This window comes from Protopterus annectens, chromosome 3.part1 (assembly GCF_019279795.1).
Source record: "Protopterus annectens isolate FY-2018-M chromosome 3.part1, PAN1.0, whole genome shotgun sequence".
NCBI classification, from domain to species: domain Eukaryota; kingdom Metazoa; phylum Chordata; order Ceratodontiformes; family Protopteridae; genus Protopterus; species Protopterus annectens.
Window position 1 is genome coordinate 1,566,191,198 of NC_056732.1, and position 22,742 is coordinate 1,566,213,939.

Sequence of the window (22,742 nt, forward strand, 5' to 3'; positions counted from 1 at the left end):
GCATAATATTGCAATGCAGCAGAACAGAACATGCCATGAGAGTTCGTAGCCAATGCCAGCAAAAGTGTAGAGGCTCGGAGTTGGTAGTAGGGGAAACAAGCGTCAGTTTAGGTACTCATTTTCATAAAATAATTTATACTGGTATGAACCACCATTTAGCACAGTAGATTACCTTCAAAGCAAATGCAGGAACCCCCTTGCTGACTAGATTTAATCTCAGATGATCATCGGCAGATTAACATTTTTGTTGATTGCTGAGACAGAGCAAGGGTTTTCTGTAATAGCTTCAAAACCTATTTTTGGGTCTGTGGTGGATTTCCTGTTATGGTATCAATTATCCGATGTTTTCTGCAGGCCAAGTAGGTACTGTTCTCTTGTAACAATTTTAGATTTGTATTTCTTTGACTTTGATAAACAAAATTAAGGCAGAAATTGGAGACGTTAACTTGAATGAAAGATAATTTCTGTGGGCAAAGGTGATGCTATTCTGTGCTTTTCACAAGTCTGCCTCTTGTTTTGTTTACTCTTTTAATATTTTTCAGAATGTAAGGCAACAAGTACACTGCTTTATCATTCAGCATGGACAGATTGGGGGCAATAGGCACATGCAGTATTGACATTGAAGGACTGTTATCGTTCTACATTTAATTTGTAAAGGACATCACTATAAACAGAGCAGTAATGCTGAATTTTGCCAGGCTTGCATGATTCCATGCCAGTATAGTACTTTGTCAATGGTTTGGCTCTGCTTTACTACTGCTTGTACACTTTGCTGCAGAGTTGGAACTAGTAATAAGGTGTTATCCATTTGTAAGTTAACTCCTTATTTACCTGTTATATCGTGGTAAGGAAGGAGACCACACGGTTATTAGAGTTGTAAGGCCTTTCTTTATTAAGAGCCTCCAGGTCACAACTTCTGCAAGTCATCTAACCACCAGAAGCAACAAGTTACCAGAGAATATAGAACCAACAGTACATGCTGAATTAAGACATACTGTCTTACATGAGCAAAACTAGGGAACAAGTTCCATAATGCATTTAATCATTTACTTGTATATAACAGGCTAGTTATTAACTGGTTACCATACCATCTACTAGCTGGTAATCTATACATGCACTTTTGTTAACATTGATAGTCCTTCAATAACTAGGTTTAAGTACCACCTTAGGTGACTCTGGTGTCACTTTACCACTTCAGGTAATCGGTGTGTGTTCCCCCTGGAAGTGGATTGGCAGTCTCCCTCGGTTGCGATCCTCCTGCCACTCCTCGAGCCTGGTTCGGTTAACGATAGTTCCGTCAGCAGCACAGTTCCATGGCATCCTTCTCTGTTAAGACCACTGCATCTCCCTCAGAAAACTTTGTGGTGTAATACGGTAGTTGAATAACACACTTGATACTTTTGCTGCTATACTTCCTCTCAGACTTTTCATCATTGCTTTAACCATTTGAAGCTGCATGGTACTCATGAAACATGAAGCATTATGTGTCTTGACTTGATAGGCATCCATCCATTTCAATGAGCATCCATGATTATCAAAACATGGCCCCATGAATGGTCCTGCATAATCCATCCATCTTGTACACTCAGCTCTGTTGAACTGGCCAGCCTTGCTGGACCCACTGAAACACTCTCTAGCAGCACCGGTTTTTGTGTGTCCTCTCAGTCCTTATCCTTAGCAGACACCAATGTTATGTCTTCCATCATCAAAACTCGGTCCTCCGTCTTGAAGATGTATAAACAAGCTCTCAATGTTACAGCCCATCTCTGAATGCAGGGAGAAACCATCTGCGGCACTGCAACAGTGACAACAAAGGCTTATGATCCAAACATCACAGCTAAACCCTCTTTATCTATCTGGGAATGGTTTGACTATGGGTCTCTCTTGTCCATCTGGCATACCTCTGAAGACTGCATTAGTTCCTTTGACTTTTCAAATGCTCTGTCCTGTTCCTTTCCACGAGAACCTGTTATAATAGTTGATGGCTTCCACTTTATTTCCAAGAATTCTGCTTCCTTTGCCATGAAAGCACATTTACTCCGCTTCACGTCAACAGGATATCGTCTAAATACACAGCCACCTGGAATTCACTAGCCACTAGTCCTCCATTATTCTCTGGAAAATAGCTGGGAACAAACCTTTGTGTGTGTTCAGGTAAACACATACGCCTTACCCTTCTTCCAGCACTACTTGTTGATATGCCTGACTGAGGTCCAGTTTACTAAACCTTTCACCTCCAGGACAGCTTTCAAACACATCCTCCACCTTTGGCAAGGATACTGCTCCAGCTTTGAGACTTGGTTCACTGTTAACTTGTAGTCACCACTACCATCTGGCTTTAATACTGGAACAATTAACTTTACTGGTTCAATTATACCTTGCTTAGTGTCTCTCTCTAACTCCAAACTCAACTTTCTTCTTTTTATCATATGGTACAGGGGTTTGTAAAATCTTGGCATCCTAGTTCCTCTTTGAACACTTCTTCATTATTCTCCAGCACCTCTTGCAAGGTCAGGCCCGGCTGTTCTACTTATGAGCTGTAGGCAGTCCATGTTTAGCTCCTTCCTTCCCCACCCCCAGCCTAGCAGGTTTGGTCCCTTACCTGCTACCACCATGACTGGCAACTCTTTGACTTGGTCTTTATATTTTACCTTCATTTCACCGTAGGTTTTCAAGTCACTGAACAGTCCTGCAGCGGAGGTTCTCTGGGTCCACTTCAAACTGCACCATTTTACCATTTTAATCCAACTGGGTTTTTTGATCAACTCTTCCCACCTGGCTGGCCTCTTTCACGTTAAATTGTGAACACTTCCCCTTTGTTGATCTGTACCTTCTTCTTTACATGGCCCTTTTTCAAGCATGACGTTTTACAGTTAACGTGACAGATGTTCACCTCCACACCTGTAACAAACATACAACCACTTTATGCACTGGCAGTGGGTTTGCACTCCTGCTTCCAACCCCTTCCGTGGTTTCTGTTGTAAATCGCAGATGTCTTTAGTTGTCTCTCTATGGCCTGTGCCAACTTCAAAGGCTTTTCAAGACAAGTCAGGCTCGCTAACAGTCTGCATTGGCAATGCCACATATGAGCCTATCTCGTAGCATTTTGGTCAGTCTCTCCCCATAATCACAACAATGTGCCAGTTCCCTCCTCAACACTCGCGACATACTCATACGTTTCATTAGCCATTCTAGTCCTTGAATTTAACTTGAACCTCTGGACTATTGCACTCCGGATTATAATGTGACAACTCTGTGAGTGACGATTTGTCCCCGGTTTATCCGGACTCAATAAGTTCCTCATCAGACTCAGTATCTGGTTTGCCTCAAAAAATGTTCCAACTCCCAGGTCTGTGTCTGACAGTCATATGCACCCAGTGACCCAAAAAATGAGACATCACATCACTCCAGCAGGCCCGCCGACATGAACTGCAGCCCACCAGTTTACCACGGTTATTAGAATTGTAAGGCCTTTCTTTATTAAGAGCCTCCAGGTGCGCACCCATGCTTCTTCACACAACTTCTGCAAGTCATCTAACCACCAGAAGCAACAAGTTACCAGAGAATATAGAACCAACAGTACATGCTGAATTACAACAACCACATTACCAGCCCGAATACTACATTACCCTTCCTCTGTATCCCACTGTGCTAGAGGTTTGGTTGCTAGTACAACTGCCATCTGATTTGAGAGCTTTATTCCTAATAGTTTACTGTGGTGGGGAGTCAGAGTCTGTCTCAGCTCTAGAAATAAGAAGTAGAGAGCTATGTTTAGCAGGCAATTGTACATACATACAGAGGTTTCACTTTGTGTTTCTTTTTGAAACACTTTTAAAATAGTTGTTTTGCACTGTCTCTTCAGTAAGTTAACAAATCCACAGTATCTGCTTTCCTGGGGAGAATGTCACAGAGTGGCAGATGTTATTGGAAATTATCTGTACTTTGGTAGTATTCTTTATAGATCCTGCAACTATTAGTGGGAGTCCATAGTTTAATAGGGCAAGTAGGATGTATTTGCCTATGGCTGCATTAGTGGTCTTGGATAGAAAGGAGAAAAAGGGTTTGGCCCAAGCACGAATTAATTTTCTCTTTTTCTCTGTGTTTTTTCTCTTGTATTCTGTACATTAATTGACATAATTAGCAATGCTATTTCTTAGATTTTTTTTGTTTCCCTCATTGTAGTTGGCCAGTTTATTCTGGCAGAGTGAGAGGTAACTAATCCTGGGCTAGATGAAAGCCCTAAAGACCATTTCTTTTTGCCTGGGAGCTGCCATCAGTCATCCATACCCTGGTGGACTAGCTGCTTCCATTCTTTCTGTTGCTCTTTCAGTTGCCAGTGCTGTTAATCGAACCCAGTTCACCTGGGGTGTACTGATGGCTTTATCCATCTACCCCACCAAAATGGCCGATCTTCTTGATATGCATTTTTAAGACCTAGGCAGCTGTTAGTAATACCTGATATTTGTGGCTTTGTGTGGCTGATTCTAATAAGTGGATGGCTTAGTGAGATAAATGTTATTACTTGTCCAATAATTCTGGCATGGAGCAACCATATATTTTGGAAAATATCTCTGCCTTTGTCAGTCATGTGTACAATTTAGATGAGAGAAACGGCTTAGTAATATAGAAGTGTTATGCAAATGTTACTGAATTACTCTTGGTTTTCCTGACAGATGGTGATGACTCAGTATTACAGAATACCTGCACCAATAATGTAATGAATGTTTGCTCAAAAGCTTATGTGCAGCAATTATCACCTTTGTATGAGCTTGCAGAACCTTACAGTAATGACATGCAAGTTATTATCTCATTATTTGTGCAGTTACAGTATAACACAGAGTCATTATCACTTGTCAGGTAAAACCATCAGCAGCTGTCATTGTTATTCAAATTACTAAAAGTCATTACCACAGTGCAAGCACAGGTATGGGACACTCCAGATGTCTTTGAGTGCAACTGATACTTTTCATATTTTGTTGTCAACATGCTGAATAAAACCTCATTTTACAATGCTGAAAGAACTGTCTGTATGCTGTACACGTACATATATCACAGTTTGTTTATGGCTTAGGGTGAGAAATTTATTATATTTTTTTCATATTTTGGTAAATAACTTTGTTAGGGAACATGTCAACATGCTGAATAAGACCTCATTTTGAAGACAGTATTAATACATACAAGATGGCAACAGAACTGAATCTGGATGCTGTGCACATGTACAGTTATTATAATTTGTTTACGACTTAGGTTATGAAAATTTATATTTTTTCATATTTCGGTAAATAAGTTTGTTAGGCAACATGTCAGCATGTTGAGTAAGACCTCATTTTGAAGACAGTATTAGTACTTACAAGATGGGAAAAGAACTGTGCCTGTATGCTGTACACATGTACAGAAATCAGTTTGTTTAGGACTTCGGTTATGAGAATTATATGTTTTCATATTTTGGTAAATAACTTTGCTAGGAAACATGTCAACATGCTAAGTAATACTTCATTTTAAAGATGACATTGAGCCACACTATTTGTACACTGATATATAATCTCTGTCTGTTACAGGTGATGAGATATTATGCTTTGTTTAATTATCAGATTTAAGAAATATATTAATCATGTGTGGAGACATGCGTGAATGGGCGTACCTTCATTGAAGGTTGTGCGTCAGCGCTGGCAACTGGGCATGTAAAAATCCACTGCCAATCATTAGCGGACCGGAGTTCCGCTGTGGCGACCCTGAACCAGGAAAAGCCGAAAGACACAAGAACATTAATCATATTTCTGTGAATATCTCACTAAAGGAGCATCACACAGTAGTGGCTATGGTATCATTTTAAAGCTGACATTTATACAAATAAATTAATTACAAATTGTATGGGTCTGCATGGAATTTTCACCAAGATATTGTGATTTGTTTTACCAAACAGGTAAAAAATATGCATAATTGCAGCATTCCTTGGCAAATATTTAATAATGATTTATATATACACTATCCACATTTACACTGTTGGAAAGATCAGTGTCTACTGAACAACTTTTGTATTTACATTTTTAGTCTAGCCCTTATGGTTTAGGAGTTATGAACATTTGTTTTCTATATGGTATTACAAATGGATTATCTGAAAAACAGCTCAGCCTGCACTGTTTTTCCTATGGTGGAAGTTAGTAGTCAGCATTTTCTGAGTTGCTTTGGAATGAATGAGTTAACTGACTCTGTGGCAGCACTTGTTAATGCAGTGATACATTCCTTTTTGGGGCCAGATGGTACTGGTTTGGAATGCAGCTGCAGCTAATACTTTTAACTACGTTTGCCTTACCGTTGGTGAGCATTGGTGTGCGATGTGCAACATCACACAATAATGCATTAAAGAAAAGAAATGGGGAAGATAGAACAGTGGTGAAATGGAGATGATAAAATCTGACAGTTAGTACTTAGTCTCTGGAATACACCTGCTACTTAATTGACTCTGTGGTGGCACATGTTAATGCAGTTAATGCAGTAATACATTCCTTTTTGAGGCCAGTTGGTACTGGGTTTGAATAAAACTGAATCTAACAGTTATAAATACTTTCTTATTACCATTGCTGTGCGTTGGGGCATGATGCGCACCTTCGGCAATAATGCATTAAAGAAAAGAAATGGGGAAGATGGGACAGTGGTGAAATAGGGAGCAAGCAGATAAAAGAACAAATGGAAAACAATATAGGAATGTGCAGGAGGGAGGTAGGAAAGAACCATAGCTATCCATTTCTTCAACAGTAAAAAGTGATAAAATATGCAGAATATTAGCTGAATTTGGACTGTCACCTCCAAATAGAGGACTGACCACAACATAATCATGTTGTATAGCTAACTGGGCTGAATCAGATTGCAGCAAATACTCCTTTACATGTGCATATATTGCACATATGCATGTTGCATTTATCCATATTACAGTTTACAGCAGGACATGTGTGCCATTGGTATAGAGCTTTTACTTTACATCTTTAAGTTACACATAACTAAAGAATTAAAAGTTATTGTATGGTTGGGAAATGTGGTATTTGAACCCACCACATCTGCCTAAAGTCCAATATTGTACACTTGGTTTGTGCTACAGACTAATGCATGCATACCTGCTTTTACAGTTGGAATATACATGCTCAATTTGATACAACTGCCTAAAATACCAAAAAAGTGATTTTTTTACTTTTAATGCTGCAATAAAAGTAATCTTCTGCTGCATACATTCCACATGCCTCCCTCATCCTCACCAATCTAGCAACATGGTTCCTAATATTGCACTCCCTTTCCATGGCAGCTGTGAAAAAGTCAGAACAGAACAGAATACCATTATGAATACAAGTCTTGCCTATATTCAGCTTTTAAGCCTTACAAGTACTCTCTGTAGTTGATACTTACTCATCTGTACTCTCTGTAGTTGATACTTACTCATCTGTGAGATGTCTTCCATCCTAAATTCTTCGAACTAAGCATTGAGGGTATCCCTCCTCCTCCAATATGTGTCACTAATGTGGTGCTTACATTGGTCTCCAGTGAGCGGGATACCAATGGCACTGGATAAAGCCCGGGCCAAACTATGCCAAGTTTCTGATTTATATTGGTAGCCAGAATAGTGCCCTTACAGCAACCTGGCACTGTGGTGTTTCACTAGAGTCCAGCAAAAATCTTGGACTCCTGGACACCCCCATCTCTGTGCCCTAAAAGTCACACCATCTAAACAAATGCCTACCATGTTTGACGTGGATCAAGAGCATTGGACACTGATGGTTTCCCACCAATTCAAGTTATTACATTTACTGGAAGTGTGCACAGTTTGAAAATGTTGCTCACCACACATCATCACGCAAATACAGTGCTGTGGGGTGTGCACTGCTGAGCAACATGTTTGTTACATAGTAAGCGGTGTGCAACAGTGGCAAGCAATGCAATTTCAAGATTATTTGATGTACAGGCAGTTGCGTAAGTGTGTTAGTCAAATGTGAAGGCTATGCCAGTCTAGACAGCAGAAATATACTTACAGGAACATAGTAACAGTATACCCACAGTCATACATTTGATAATAAATGTGATAATACATAGAAAAATAAGTAAAGAAATAGCTGACACAATATGAGTGTTTCAGCCTTCATATATATCAGCTCCACTATGTCAAGTGTTACAAGTGAGAGTGACTATAATGAAAAGAGGAATAACAGTAAAAGTGTACAGAATATGTTGAATTTGAATCCAGGAAACTGTGTTTGGCAGTCATACACTTATACCTGTTGCCACAACAAGGTTAAGAAAACAATTGTCTATGTTGCAGTTCATTGCTATAAGCTGCAGTGTCACAACAGTAAAACAAAGATTGCACACCCTGTACTAGAACTCAGGACCATCTGTACTCCAGCCCTGCACTACACCTGTTGCTACAGGATTATTTACATGATATTGCCTATTTTACTATTCATTCTTAAGGTCTCTCTGTTAACTGCCACTTAGTGTCACATAGCGGGTTGCGTGATGCCCAGTAGTATTAATTAAATGCATCCGGTTTCAGTTTTTGGCTGTGTGGGTACTGTCTGCTCCCTTGGCTGCAGTTTGTTCATTGCTATGCTTTGTGGAAATGAAATAAACAAAGACAAACCTGCTATTCATTTTCTGCCATTTCTCATGATTGCACTTAGTGCAAACATTGGAAAAGGAAAAAAAAAAAAGTGAGCGAGAAAAGGATTCCAGCCCAGTACCATATGGCCCCAAAAAGGAAAGTATCAATGCATTAACGCGTGCTGCCACAGAGCAGGTGTGTTTAATAAACTCAATAGTAACTGTCCGACATTAGCAATGCAATGCACAACCAAGTGCATCTTGCATGATTATACATTTGCTAATTGTTGTGCAATGGAAAACTATATATTATTAAGTATTTCTGATGTTCATTGTCTATTTCTTGTGTATCACATGACATTACGTGTGGAAAAATTAAACAAAATGAAGGCCCTATCTCACAGTATGTTACATATTTACAATACAGCAATGTGTTGCCCCCCATACCACTACAATCCTGGTGTCTCAGTACGTTTTCCACACATATATCACCTACACTACAGAAAGTAATATCAAATGTGTCATATGCAATGCATAGCAGTCTGGTGACATGCAAAATTACAACTGTTGACCCATAAGCCTAACAAGCCTTATCTACAAAGGTAGGTATGGGATCAGCATGGACCTTATCCGTAGGGACATAGTTGACCTTCAACATACTTGAGTCAACCCATGTTGTGTTTGTCAAAGATAAATGGACTTCTTTGATATTGACTCCAAAGACCTGGATGACAGATAACAGGACAGACCACCTATGTTCAGTTATCCAAGGCCTTTGACAATATCCCCCATTCATGTCTCATAGTGAAAATGTCCCATCTAGGAATTAAGTGATACAGTACTAGCTGGATAGCCGACTGCCTCACCAACAGAACACACACTCTCAAAGTTGGGATTGCAGCCCCACTTGCCACTTACCAGTGGAATATCCCAAGGATCTGTGCTGGCCAATCAACTGTGTGGAAACTACTTTTTTGAAGTGCAGGCAACAGTAGGTGGCCTGTGGTTTACCACTTTTGCAGATTACCGTTTATTGGACACTCTCATATAGATTCCCCCAGTGATGGTAAGGGGCTGACAAAGACAAATGATTGTTGCAAAACTCACAGATTGAACTTTACAGCAAACAATGCCTCATTGTCCCCTTTGGAAATGAAATACCCCTGCTAATTATGATATACATAGCACCCCTCTCAGCTCAGACACAGTGTTGTGAGACTTGTGAACATATGTTCAGAGTAATCTACACTTTTATCATTATATGTCCATAGTGGTGAGAGACACATGCTGCATTGTGCACATCATATATATATGGACATCACAGACAAGACCTGGGAAATCATAGTTCTATTGAACTTCACCCTTATCAGACCTGTAATTGAGTACAAGGCTCCCTTCTGTCTGTATCTCAACAGGTAACTGCAGCAACTGGAGAAAAAAATAGAGGTTTGTAACTGGGAGAATGCCAGACCTCCAAACATCATATACATGGAAAGACTACAAGAACTGTCACTGTAGTCAGTTTCTTGAAAGCTGCTGAGAGGTGATCTATGCCTGCCCTACTGGAAGTGCTAGACATCTGGAAATCAAATGGGACAAGAATAACTTAGGCCAGGGTTCTCAACCTAGTCTGTGACATAAACAGAACATGCAGGGGAGAAAGATATATTCCCAGCAACTCACACTCCTCTGTAATAGGCTCGCACTGCATTTGAAGCAGTGCTCCTCAATGACCCTGTTCATGTTCAACCTTCACTATGGTTGGGCGATACTAAAGTCCCCTCTGGGTTGCCAGTTATGCCCCTCGGAGACAGGCCCACTTGTTGCTACTCACAAAATTGCTCTAAATATGCTTAATAAGGCTACTTGTGTTTTTACAAAACTAGGCTTCTATTGCCTCATTTATATGGACAACCATGTACTTGTAAAACTTAAAATACAATATGTGAGAGATGCAACTGTACAATGGATCTAGAATAAATGCTCTCTCTTTCAGGAAACAACAATCTAGGTATCAAACAGGTTGTTAATGCACACAATTTACCTCATCAACAAACCAAGTGCACAATACATAACCTCACATGTGGGGAGATAGTCATTAGAAGCATACCTATGCTAGGTTAAGACATGGCCTAGGCTTCTATTGCCTCATTTATATGGACAACCATGTACTTGTAAAACTTAAAATACAATATGTGAGAGATGCAACTGTACAATGGATCTAGAGTAGGAATACAAGGCCATGTCCAACCTGGAATTAATGGACATGCTCCACCTCAAAAAATCCAAATCCACCAGAGCCATGAGAGCAAGAGACTTAAACCTCAACACGGATATAAATAGGACATGCTGGAGGGACAGATTCATCACCCAGAGACTCCCTACACTATGGAACAGAATCCCAGTCCATGTGAGGCAGAGCCCCTCACTGACTCTGTTCAAGAGAAATCTTGACGAGTGGATGGGAGATCGTAGGTTTACCCCGGGAATCATCTCTGTGTCACTGCTGGACAGAGGCACAGCAAACTAATGGGTATAGTATTCTCATCCTAAGGGGTGGTGAAGCCACACACACTCTGGCTAGGCTTATAAATGCCCTAGGGCAGATAGCCTAGTATGAACCTATGAACCTATGAACCAAAAAATCAGGGACCTTACAAACGCAAACCTTTTGTGCATATTACAGGCCAAACGGAACCCACTACACATAAAAACAAATGTATCAGTGTGTCAGCCATTAAGCCTTTAAGGCAAAACACCTGAAAACCCTTGTCTTGGTCATAGTTGAATCTGGTTTACCTTTAAAATGTTGCAACACATGTGTGCGACTGTTCATGTACCTGACTTGAAATCTCAGAAACTGAACCATTGAATCCTTGTAAGAGCTAGCCTGGTCCCCAAAGAATGTCAATACTCTGGAAATGTCAACTTTGTGCAAAACACCCATCACATCCGGATGTCTCAGATGACTATTTTGCAGGGGGGGCAAGCCCCTCTGCATCTATAACTTAGACTAGAGTTCTCAGCCTAGTCTGTGACATAAACAGAGCATGCGGGGGAGAAAGATATATCCCCAGTGACTCACACTCCGAGATTGCACTACAGTGAGGGAAGAGACACATGTCCTGATCCCCACTGTAGTGCAATCTCCACTCAGAATGCCAAACTCACAAAAGAGCAAATGCACACTGTTATTTGCTCTTTTGTGAGTTTGGCATTTTTTAGTTTGCTAATATGAACTTTTGAAAACAGCCTTTCTCACGTCTGACCATCGCAGATGTGCACCTCAACATTGTAAAGGTAAACTGGCGAATCCATAGTGAGACACACAGATGACCCCCCTCACCAGCTTGTACAAGGAGAAAGTCAAGATCAGCTGCCTGTCAGGTGCCAAGATCCACAAAGTCATGTACATACTCAAGTCTCTCAACAACAAGCACAGTCAGTTACACATCTGTTGTACTCCACGTTGAAGTTAATGATTTGAAACTAACTTCACTGGCTATATGAAGAGAGACATAGCTGAGATCTCAGATTATCTGTCCCAGACAGGTATGTCCATAGCCCTAAGCAGCATTCTACCTTCACCCAGGATGAAGCCTCAATACAAAGAAAATAATTATTGACTTCAACAATTGGCTTAGCTACTGTACTCAGTCCAGGGGGAGCCAGTATTTGTCAGCCTGGGATGATTTGGTTGACAGACCATGCTGCTTTGCCAGGGATGATCTTCATCTGTCACCTCTTGCCTTTTGGTTACTGGCCACTGTACTTGTCTCTCCCACAGTGCCTTTTTTAGGCAATGTCATAACAAAAAAAATCCTGATGTAAAATTATTCTCAAAAGTCAAACTCAAGGTTATGCTGCTTAATGCTAGGAGTGTAGATCAGAAGCTACACTGAATGGAGGTACTACTTACTTAGAAGATGTTGATATCTGTGTTGTAACAAAGACATGGTCTAGGTCCAATGAGAGTACTCCGGCCATGAAAGGCTATAATGCATTCCATATGTTCAGGCCACAAAATGAACGTCAAAGAAACAAAGGAGGAGGTGTATCCATCTTCATGAAAGACAAATGCACCTCAAGACCAGATATGCATTATGACTCCCTGGAGTTACTTCAAGTCTGTAGGAAAGACACCCCCCGCCCATGTCATTGTTAGCTACAGGTCCACCACTGTGAACCATGAAAACCATACATTGCCTTCCTGGACCTACTTGAGTCACTAGTAATACAGCCAAACACCCTAGGCATGGGTGACTTTAACTATCCTTCCATTGACTGGGATACAAATTTGAGCTCAAACACACTTGCCCTAAGATTCCTGCACTTTGTAAACACAAATGCTATGGAACAGTTAGTCTGCACCTCCATAAGGGAATGGAATGTCCTTGACCTAGTAGTTACCAACATGGGAGATTGTTGCACCACCCCATGTGTGAGACCAGCCCAGGTAAGATCTGATCATAAATCAGGCACATTCAATGTAACAATCATACCTGACTCCCCTCAGGATCAAAAAGGTTTAAAAGTTTCGCTAAAGAAAGCTATAGCCTCATAAGCAATGGCATACATAGTTTCAGTCCTCCTGCCACCACTGACAGTAAAGACTCCGATATGAAGGTGTACAAATGCTTTGCATAAACAGCTTTACAAATGTATAGACTTAACAATACCAGAACATCTAGCATAAGTAGATTATACAACATGAGAAGGAAACTGATGTCCAGGTATTAGAGGAAATTGTCTTAGCGGTAGAACACCCTCCACAGTTGAACAAGCAAATGAGACATCTTGTAAAGTTCTCTAAAGCTAATTATGAAACTAAATTAACATCTAGAGCTAAAAATGATCACAATGCATTCTTTAGCTATGTCTGTAATGTAAAAGGGAAGGTCCAGCTTTGCACTGAATTCATAGTGGATGGTATCAGTCATACTGAACCTGAGGACATCGCCAACCTGTTAACAGACAGGTTTGTCAAACATTTCCCACCCCTGTCTCTAGCAATCATACCCCAAAGCATACCCGTCACCAGTTCTGTACCTATTATCTCAAAAGAAAAGGTCATAACTACACTCACAAAGGTGAAAAATACAGCTAGTATGGGACCAGATAACATCTCAGGTCACTTACTAAATGTTATAAAGCAAGAGTTAGAGGAATGACTGGGTACTCTCTTCAACCACAGTCTAAGTACTAGCTTTATCCTGACAGAGTGGAAAACAGCAACCATACCCTCCTTGCACACAGGGGTCTTTCAACCGACCTAGGGATCTACTGACCCATAAGCCTGACAAGCCTTCTGTGTAAGGCCATGGAGATAATCATCTTGGACTTTATCAACAAGGAAATTGGTGACCTTCAAACTCTTGACCTGATCCAGTTTGGTTTTGTTAAGGGCAGGTCATGCCTGTTAAAACTAGTGAAATTCTTCAAGAGTGTCACCAAAGCCCTGGATGAAGGTATATCAGTACATACTGCCTATCTCGACTTGGCCAAGGACTTTGACACAATCCCCTCTCAGGCATCCGTGAGAAGCTCAACCAGCTGGGGATTAGCCCATACATCATTAGATGAGTAGCCACCTGGCTCACCAACAGAATACATACAGTCATAGTTGGAGATTCCACCTCTACCTGCAGACCTGTTACCAGTGGTGTTCTGCAAGTGGCTGTGCTAGGCCTCTTACTGTTTGGAATCTGTTTCTCAGAAATTTAGGTGATAACAGATGGCCTGTGGCTCACCAAGTTTGCTGATGACTGCAAACTGTTTGCAATCGTTGAATTCCCAAATTATGTCAACATACTACAAAATGAGCTTACATGCATAAATGATTGTTGTCAAAGCCACAGACTTAAAATTAACCAAAAAAATGTCCAATTATCCTCTTTTGCAAAGGAAAGGTACTTAAAAATTACACTCTTAATAATACCCCCTAAGTTCCAACCCAATGGTGTGAGATTTGAGAATGCAGGTTGATAGCAATATCAACTTTGATAATCATGTGACCACAGTAGTAAGGAGGGCCTTTTATGTTGCACACCTCATAAGTAAGGGCATAGCATCCAAGACTGAGGATGTTATCAATCCATTGAACTCATCCCTTATCAGACCAATAATAGAGTACAGTGCTCCCTTTTGCATGTACTTCATGAGACACCTGCAGCAGCTGGAGAGACCTAAGAAGTTTCTCATCAAGAAAATCCAGGGACTTCAACACATGACCTACTTGTGCCTGGCCTACAGAGCACTCTCAGACCTTGCCTTAATGGAAATTATGCACCTCTGCAAGTCAAATGGGGCAAGACTCACTAGCCTGTGACATCAACAGGACATGCTGGAGAAACAGATATGTCTCCCAGAGATTGTCACTGTTATGCAACGCACTCCAAGTTCACATGAAACGGAGTTCCTCAATGACCTTTTTTATGCGTAACTTGGATAATTGGATAGGAAATTATAAAATTACATGGGAGGTTCTCCTATGCCACTTTTAGGCAGGGGCAACCAGTGTTGATCATGGATTCTCAAATATGGACTACATATCTTGGTTTATAAGGGAACAATGGTAGAACTTTGCTATGCTTGAAAAGGCCCTAGGTCCAATAGCCTAGTAACTTCCTATGACCCTAGGAATCCAGGGGCATTATGGTAGCAGCTTCATATGAACCTATGAAACTGTGACCCTATGCAGGTCTGCTAACATCTTGTTTCACACATGTCCTGCTGATGTCACGTGCTATAAGTTCAGCTGCAGTCTTGCAAAAGTCATACTTGTGCCATGGTGCTTGCATTAAGTGCTGCATTCTGTAGTCTGTGTAATTACATAGATAGGTATTCTGTTTTCACTGCAGTCAAGTGTGTGTGTGTGTGTGTGTGTGTGTGTGTGTGTGTGTGTGTGTGTGTGTGTGTGTGTGTGTGCATGCATGCTTTTGCTTGATATTACAGAGAGCCTTTTACCACAGCATGTGGAACCACATTCCCAACAGACAATACTGATGTGATCAGCTATATCAGATTTTTAGATATGCAGTCATCCTACCAGGGTATGGTCAGACACTGGCCTGGAGGCTAGACAGACATCACCTCATCCTATACCAGACATATTACAGTTACATGGCTTTTAATCTATACACATACATCATGGCATAGCTTTATCTTGCTGAGAAAGCCTTGTAGTTAGTCCGACTGCTGCATGTGCCTGTTGAGGTACATGCAAAAGAGAGCATTATACTGTCTTACTGTTCTGATGAGGTTTGATTACAGTACTGTCATACAATCCTAAAATCTGAATATGGTGGCATGACTTATGATGCGCACCATACATTTGTCCTGGAAAATAATTAAAGAGAGAAATTAGAAGTAATGATATATATTGCATTTTCTGACTTCACAACCCTTACAAGAGCATTCACTATAAAGTTGTGAAATTTGATGCTGTCAACCGTCTAACTTTCCAAGGCCAATATAAGTCAAAGGTAAAATGAGCAGTTCAACAACACAAATGCAGATATGCTAAGCACTAAGTTAGGTATGCACCCTGAGCATCAGACACAGCTTTTGTATCCCCAAATGCAAAAGATAGAAAACAGATATGGCACAGTTATCATCACTTCCACAGGGTGTTTTTGTGTGTGTGTGTGTGGGGGGGGGGGGGGGGGGGGCAGGAAGCCTAGACTGAAACAAAAGGTCGGAAAGGGTGTGGGAGTAATAAGGAGAAGAACACAGACATTGGGATAAAACAAAAAATGGCCAGTGAAACAAAATGAGCAACTGTTGTGTGTGTGTCTGGAGGGGTCCTCTTAATGAAATTTATGTGTGAGTGTTTGCATGAACATAGCCAAGCTCTGTGCTAGCTCTATTTTGTGGTCTGTAAGACAGGTGTGATCCAGGCATAGTAGAGGTGGCAGTTCATTGTTGTTGTCCCCGACCATGGGAACTGGCTCTGCCAGAAATTGCACTGTCATATCCATACCCACAGTCAGATGCAGTGCTGCTACCTGAATGTGACCAATGTGTGATGGATGAGCTCCCTTCATGGAAACATCCAGGACCCAGGACCATGACCCCTATGGTCTGACATGTCTTGATGTGGACAACACACTCACAGATGGAACAGTGGAAGTACTGCCACTATGGGAGCGTGATCAGACATGGCCACATTGGCTGACAGCAGATGAAAACTAGGGTATGTGTAGCCCTTAAAATATTATTTACAGGTACCTCTCAGAGACCAACAGGAGATATGCTGGGGGTGTCACAAGCATCAGCATCCAGGATCCTCCACCAGTTCCTAGATGCTATGCTCCAACATGTCAGAGAGCACATATATTTTCCCTGTATCTTTGAGGAGAGTGCCAGAAACATGCAACAGTTCAACTAGGTGGCACACTACCCTGAAGTACTGGCTGCCATATATTGCACTCATGTAGAAATTAAGGCATCACCTGGGAAACAGGGTAGGCTTCACATTAACATAAAGGGCTACCACTCTATCAACTGACAAGTCATGTGTAATGCCAAGGGAATTATCTTAAACGTGTGTGATGGCAACCATGACTCACATAACTGACACACCTCCCAACTATACCAGATGTTTGCTAAGGGAGGATATCCCACAGGGTAATTTTTCTGGGGGATGTAAACTATGGAACCATGGCTGATGACACCTATCAGAAATGCACACACACACCCATGGAAGAATGCCATAATGAGGCACACACTCAAACGAAATGCCATTAATGGTGTCTTTGGGCAGCAGAAGTCACGGTTCTGATGCCTGATATATCTGTGGGACCCCTGCAGTACAATCCATGGACATGTAAAGAAATCTTCACAGTACAAGCCATGCTACATGACACAATCCTGATGAAACAGCAGCTGCAGCAAGCTCAGCAAGGGGAAGGGGCTCACATCCCACCACCAATGCCAAGGTCACTACAATCACAAGCAGATGATGAGTCAGAGGAGGAACCAACAGTTGTGGGTGTAGGCAGACATAGGAATGCTCAGTATGCCCTTGCATTGGCTAAGAGGCAACACGTAGCACATGAGGCACCACCTAGGGGCCTAAAACCTTCCTCCTACTTCACATACATATAGTAACATTGATGCCAGGCAATACACACAACATTTACCTCTCCATGTATTGGCTGTGTATTGCTTGCATCAGAGTCAGCCCTGAAGTAACAATGTGGCAACTACTGCATTTATGAGGCAATTCCTGAACCTGGAGTGTACTGTTTAATAATATTATGGCATATCCTTGTATTTCATCACTTGGTACAGTAAGCAAGTAAAAATTGGGAGACTTGTATAGAAATTACGTTAACATGAGACAGTGAAGACTTATTTGACTTATATGTGTTCATTAGTAAGTAGTAGGCCACAGGCATCAAAGATTCATACAGTCAAACCTCTCAAATGTATTGATGATCACTGGATGCCCTCAGTTTAGCATCATACCTTTGTACTGGAAAATCAGTAAAGAGAGACATTAGAAAATAATGATACACATTACAGATTTTGACTTCACAACCCTCATAAGATCAGACAACAGGCAGGATGTAAAACAAGGTGAGTATCAAGAACAATATATCCTTGTTTGCTCCCCCAAAAGAACAGTCCATTCTTGTTTGTGCCATAACAGTGACTCACCTTTGCTTCCCCCAAAAGAACAGTATATCCTTGCTTGTGCCATAATAGTGACTCAGCTTTGTTACCCCCCCACAAAAGAACAGTGTACCCGTGTATGTGCCATAATAGTAACTCACCTTTGGTCCCCCAAAAAGAGATGCTTAACAGCAAGACCTTAACAACAATTACAATAAGATAGGGAATGTCATGTTACTAGTCCTCTGGCAGCAGGTATAAGTGCAGAGCTAGAATACATATGGTCCTGGGTTCTAGTACAGGGTGTGCAATCTTTGCTTTAATGCTGTGACGTACCAGTTTATAGCAATGAACTGCAACATAGGCAAGTGTTTTTTAACCTTGTTGTGACAACAGGTGTAAGTGTAGGACTGCCGTACACATGGTCCTGGGTTCAAATACAGCATATTCCATGCACTTTTACTGTTGTTCCACATCCCATTATAGTCACTCTCACTTATAACACTTGACATAATGTAGCTGATATTAATTATATGCATGAGGGCTTAGGCACTAATATTGCCAGTTATTTCTTTATTTATTGTTCTATGTATTATATTTATTATCAAATGTATGACTGTGGGTATACTGTGTACTATGTTTCTTTAAGTCTGTGTCTGCTCTCTGGCATGGCATGGCCTTCAAATTTGACTAACACACTTACACAACTGCCTGTACATGAAATAACCTTGAAATTGCATTGCTTGCCACTGTTGTGCACTGCTTACCATTGCGCAAACATGTTGCTCAGCAGTGCGCACCCCGGTGCATCGTGTTTGCTCGACAGTGAACAACATATTCAAACTGTACACACTCCCAGTAAACACAATAATTGGAACTGGTAGGAAACCATCAGTGTCCATTGCTCTTGATGCATGTCAGACATGAGATATGCAGGTGTTTGTGGAGAGGATGTGACTTTTAGGGCACAAGGAGGGGGTGTCCAAGATTCTTTTGGCCTCCTAGTGAAACACTACAGTGCCAGGTTGCTGCAGGGTGACTATTCTGACTCCCAATATAAATCAGAAGCTTGAGATAGTTTGGCCCAGGCTGTATCCAGTGCCATTGGTATCCTGCACACTGGGGACTAATGTAGGTACCACTTTAGTGACCTACTTCAGAGGAAGAGGCATATCCTCAATTCTTGGATTGAGGAATTTAGGATGGAGGACATCCCACAGATGTGTAAGTATCAACTACAGAGAGCACTTATAAGGCTTAAAAGCTTTATATAGGCAAGGCTGGTATTTATAATTGTATTCTGTTCTGTTCTGCTTTTTCTACAATTGACATGGAAAGGGAGTGCAACATTAGGACCCATGTTGCTATGGTGAGGATGGGGGAGGCATGTGATATTTATGCAGCAGAAGAGTAATATTATTGTAACATTTAACATTAAAGATACCTTGTTTGGTATTTTATACAGTTGCATCAAATTGAGCATGCATATCTCAACAGTAAAAGCAAGTATGCATACATTAGTCTGTTTTTTAGATTATATGCCTGCATTTTGGCAAGTACATATTGCATATGCTGACATGAGCTATAAATAGTCTGTTTAATTTTTTTATTTTTATTTTGATTAGCATGCAGTTTTACCCTTTTATTTATCTGCATTACTTACAAGTATATTGTTCATTTGGGGGTGGGGAGCAAAACTGCATTTCTGTTATTACAGAAATTAAGATTATGTTGTATTATTACTCGCATTGTGTTGCACCCAGCATACTGTGACATGTTAAGGTGGTTCTGTACATATTTCACACATTTTACTTTTTATTCTTATAGCGTAGACTCCTTTCCATGACTATATTCCAAAAGTTTTGGAATTCATGGGGAGCATCAGAGCAGAGTCTGCATGGTTGCTTTATAGTATGTTGAATTGCTCCAGCATGTTGCCTTGGTTGATTGGCATGCAGTTCAGCTGTTTATGCAGTACATAGCATGCTATGCTGACCACGGTGCTTACTGAATTTAATAGCTTCTATGCCTGTGTGGGCATTGTGCCACAATTTGCATATAGTGGAAAAAAACACTGTGTAGGCTTTATTGAATCCTACTGCCTTTTTTTCCTTTGAAAATATAGCATGCCTGTCGTACTTTTTCAGTGAGATTTTTATTTTTTTGATAAATGATTAACATATATTTACAAATGAGGAATGTGTTGACATATCTGTTTATTTTTCATTAGTTTAACCACAGTTGTAAATTCTATTTAAAATTTACTAACTGCACTTTTTTGTTTTGTTTTGTTTTGCAGCTTGTGAAAGTGGCTTCCAGTTAAAAGATGGCCTCTGTTTGAGGTGAGTGTCTCTTCATTGTCAGACTTTCACCCTTTAACTACTATTTTCAGAAAAGTTTTTCTCTTGTCTATTTTTTTATGTTTCCTCTTTATAGAGGAGCTGTTATATCCAATTGTTTTACATGGAATGTTAGGTTCATAGGTCTGATTGTCAAGCTTGCTATCTACTGCCGTCACTTCCAAAAAAGCAGGATTAACACAGCTCATGCTGATATTTTGTATTTTACCTTTATACTTAAAAGACTGCTCTTAACCCGCGGTGGTGGTGCTGCGGTAGCGTTGTCGCCTCAAAGTAAGACGCTGTCCAGTTCGATTGTCAGCTAGAGCGTCTTCTGCATGGAGACATGCATGAAAGGGCATACCTTCGTTAAAGGTTGTGCATCAGGGCTGGTAACTCGGCACGTAAAAATCAACTACCAATCATTAGCAGACCGGAATTCCGCTGTGGCGACCCCTAACCGGGAAAAGCCAAAAGACACAACTTAAAAGACTATTCTTGACAAAAGTTAATGACTGTTTTATGACTGAAACAAGAAGCTTATTCCATAATCTTGAAAGGCAATGTACACTTTTTCTATGATTGTTTTTGTTACTGACATTGAAACTAGTACTAGACTCCCAAATGTAACTTTAGCTTTTCCAGTGATGTATTGTACATACAGAATTTCAAACAGAACTGCATCAGACATTACCTTAATAGGCAAGACAAAGGCTACCACCAAGTAATTAGTAACAAGCAGACTAAACTGGCAATTCCTGAAACCTTTCCTGAGTTTTAAGCTTCCATCCCACACAGTTTTCTAGTAAGGAATCATAATACCTTTACAAGTTGTTTCAGGGGGATTATTCAAAATCTGTCTGGCACTGTGGTTCAGCTAATACCTTTGCAACTGTCTGTCAATCTACTGCTGTCTATTACTCAGTTAGCAAACTCCTTGGATGGTGGCAACTGTTCATGGGGTCACTGTAAGAGTCGGATATGACTTGTCACCATGGATATGTGTGCCTATAGCAATCATATATGTGTCTTTACTTATTGTAAACTTTGTATAAATTATTTATGTAAGTACATTTGCTAAGCCTTGCAACTGGGCAATCATTTTATTTTTCATTGATAAACATGTTTAAATCAGTTTTTCTTTTTCTCTTTTTTCTACCGTAGGGTGTTACAGTAGAACAGATGTTAGTACTGATGTTTCATGAATCTTAATTTGTAGTGTCAGTGGCTCATCACAGACTGTAATAATCTTTGGTCATAGAAGAACAGAAAGAAGGCTGTGGGTTCTTTTCCCCTCCAGATGATTAGATTAATTTTCAAATTGCTGACAATACAGAGCTGCAGCAGGGGGCTGACACACTCAAAACTGCGCCGTCTTTCTGATAAGATGCTAAACTAAAGTCCCATCTGCTTGAGTTGGTGGTAGCTCAGGTGGATATAAAAAATCCCAAGACACCTATTGAAAAGAATAGTGGATGGTTTATTAACATTTAGAGTAATTTTATACCATATTAAAAAAAACCTTTAAATCAGTTATTTGCACACTCTTTTTTTTACATCATTATCAACACAAAGAACTTAACTAAACAGTTCTATTTCTTTTGTTTTTTCTTCATTTACATTTACCCTCTTTGCCCACTCTTTCTTTCATAACCATCTTCTTATTTCAGCTAATCCATCAGCTTCTTCCTTTTCTTGTTATATAACAAATTCTCACCTTTTTTTCCACAGCACTCATATTGTAACAAACAATAGTTTATTCCACTTATTTATAGCACATCTTTACTTTATCATACTTCCCATAAATTATATAACATTCATATTTATATATTTAAATCTTTCCCATCTGTATTCATTTTTTAAATTTCCCAAAATTCTTTATTCTTTTTGCAGTGCAAAAAAAGTTTTGTTGCTTCCTCTTCACTATAGTCAACACATTTTCCTTCCTTCATTACTTTATATTTTGTATTTCCTTTTACAAGTAAGTTGTCTGATAAAATTCTCCACAAAACTACTCTCCTTCATAAATATTATCATTGGTCTGACAAGGGAGACAATTTTTCTGTGCTATGATACATAAAAGAATTGTCTAGACATGGTAAGGCCTTACTGTGTCTATTAATGGTGGCTGACAAAAAAGCAATTACTAGAAAATGGAAATCAAAATCGAAACCAACTATACTGGAAGTAGTGAATAAA

At 40.3% G+C, this 22,742-nt stretch overlaps 1 protein-coding gene across 1 annotated transcript in view; it reads left to right on the plus strand.

The window, feature by feature from the left end:
* The window catches only part of LOC122797805 (protein HEG-like), a 1,359,008-nt gene that overhangs the window by 984,724 nt on the left and 351,542 nt on the right, over nucleotides 1-22,742 (plus strand). The window contains exon 8 of the mRNA XM_044066326.1: nucleotides 20,504-20,546. Within this exon, the coding sequence (XP_043922261.1) occupies nucleotides 20,504-20,546 (43 nt within the window). The remainder of the gene's footprint in view (nucleotides 1-20,503; nucleotides 20,547-22,742) is intronic.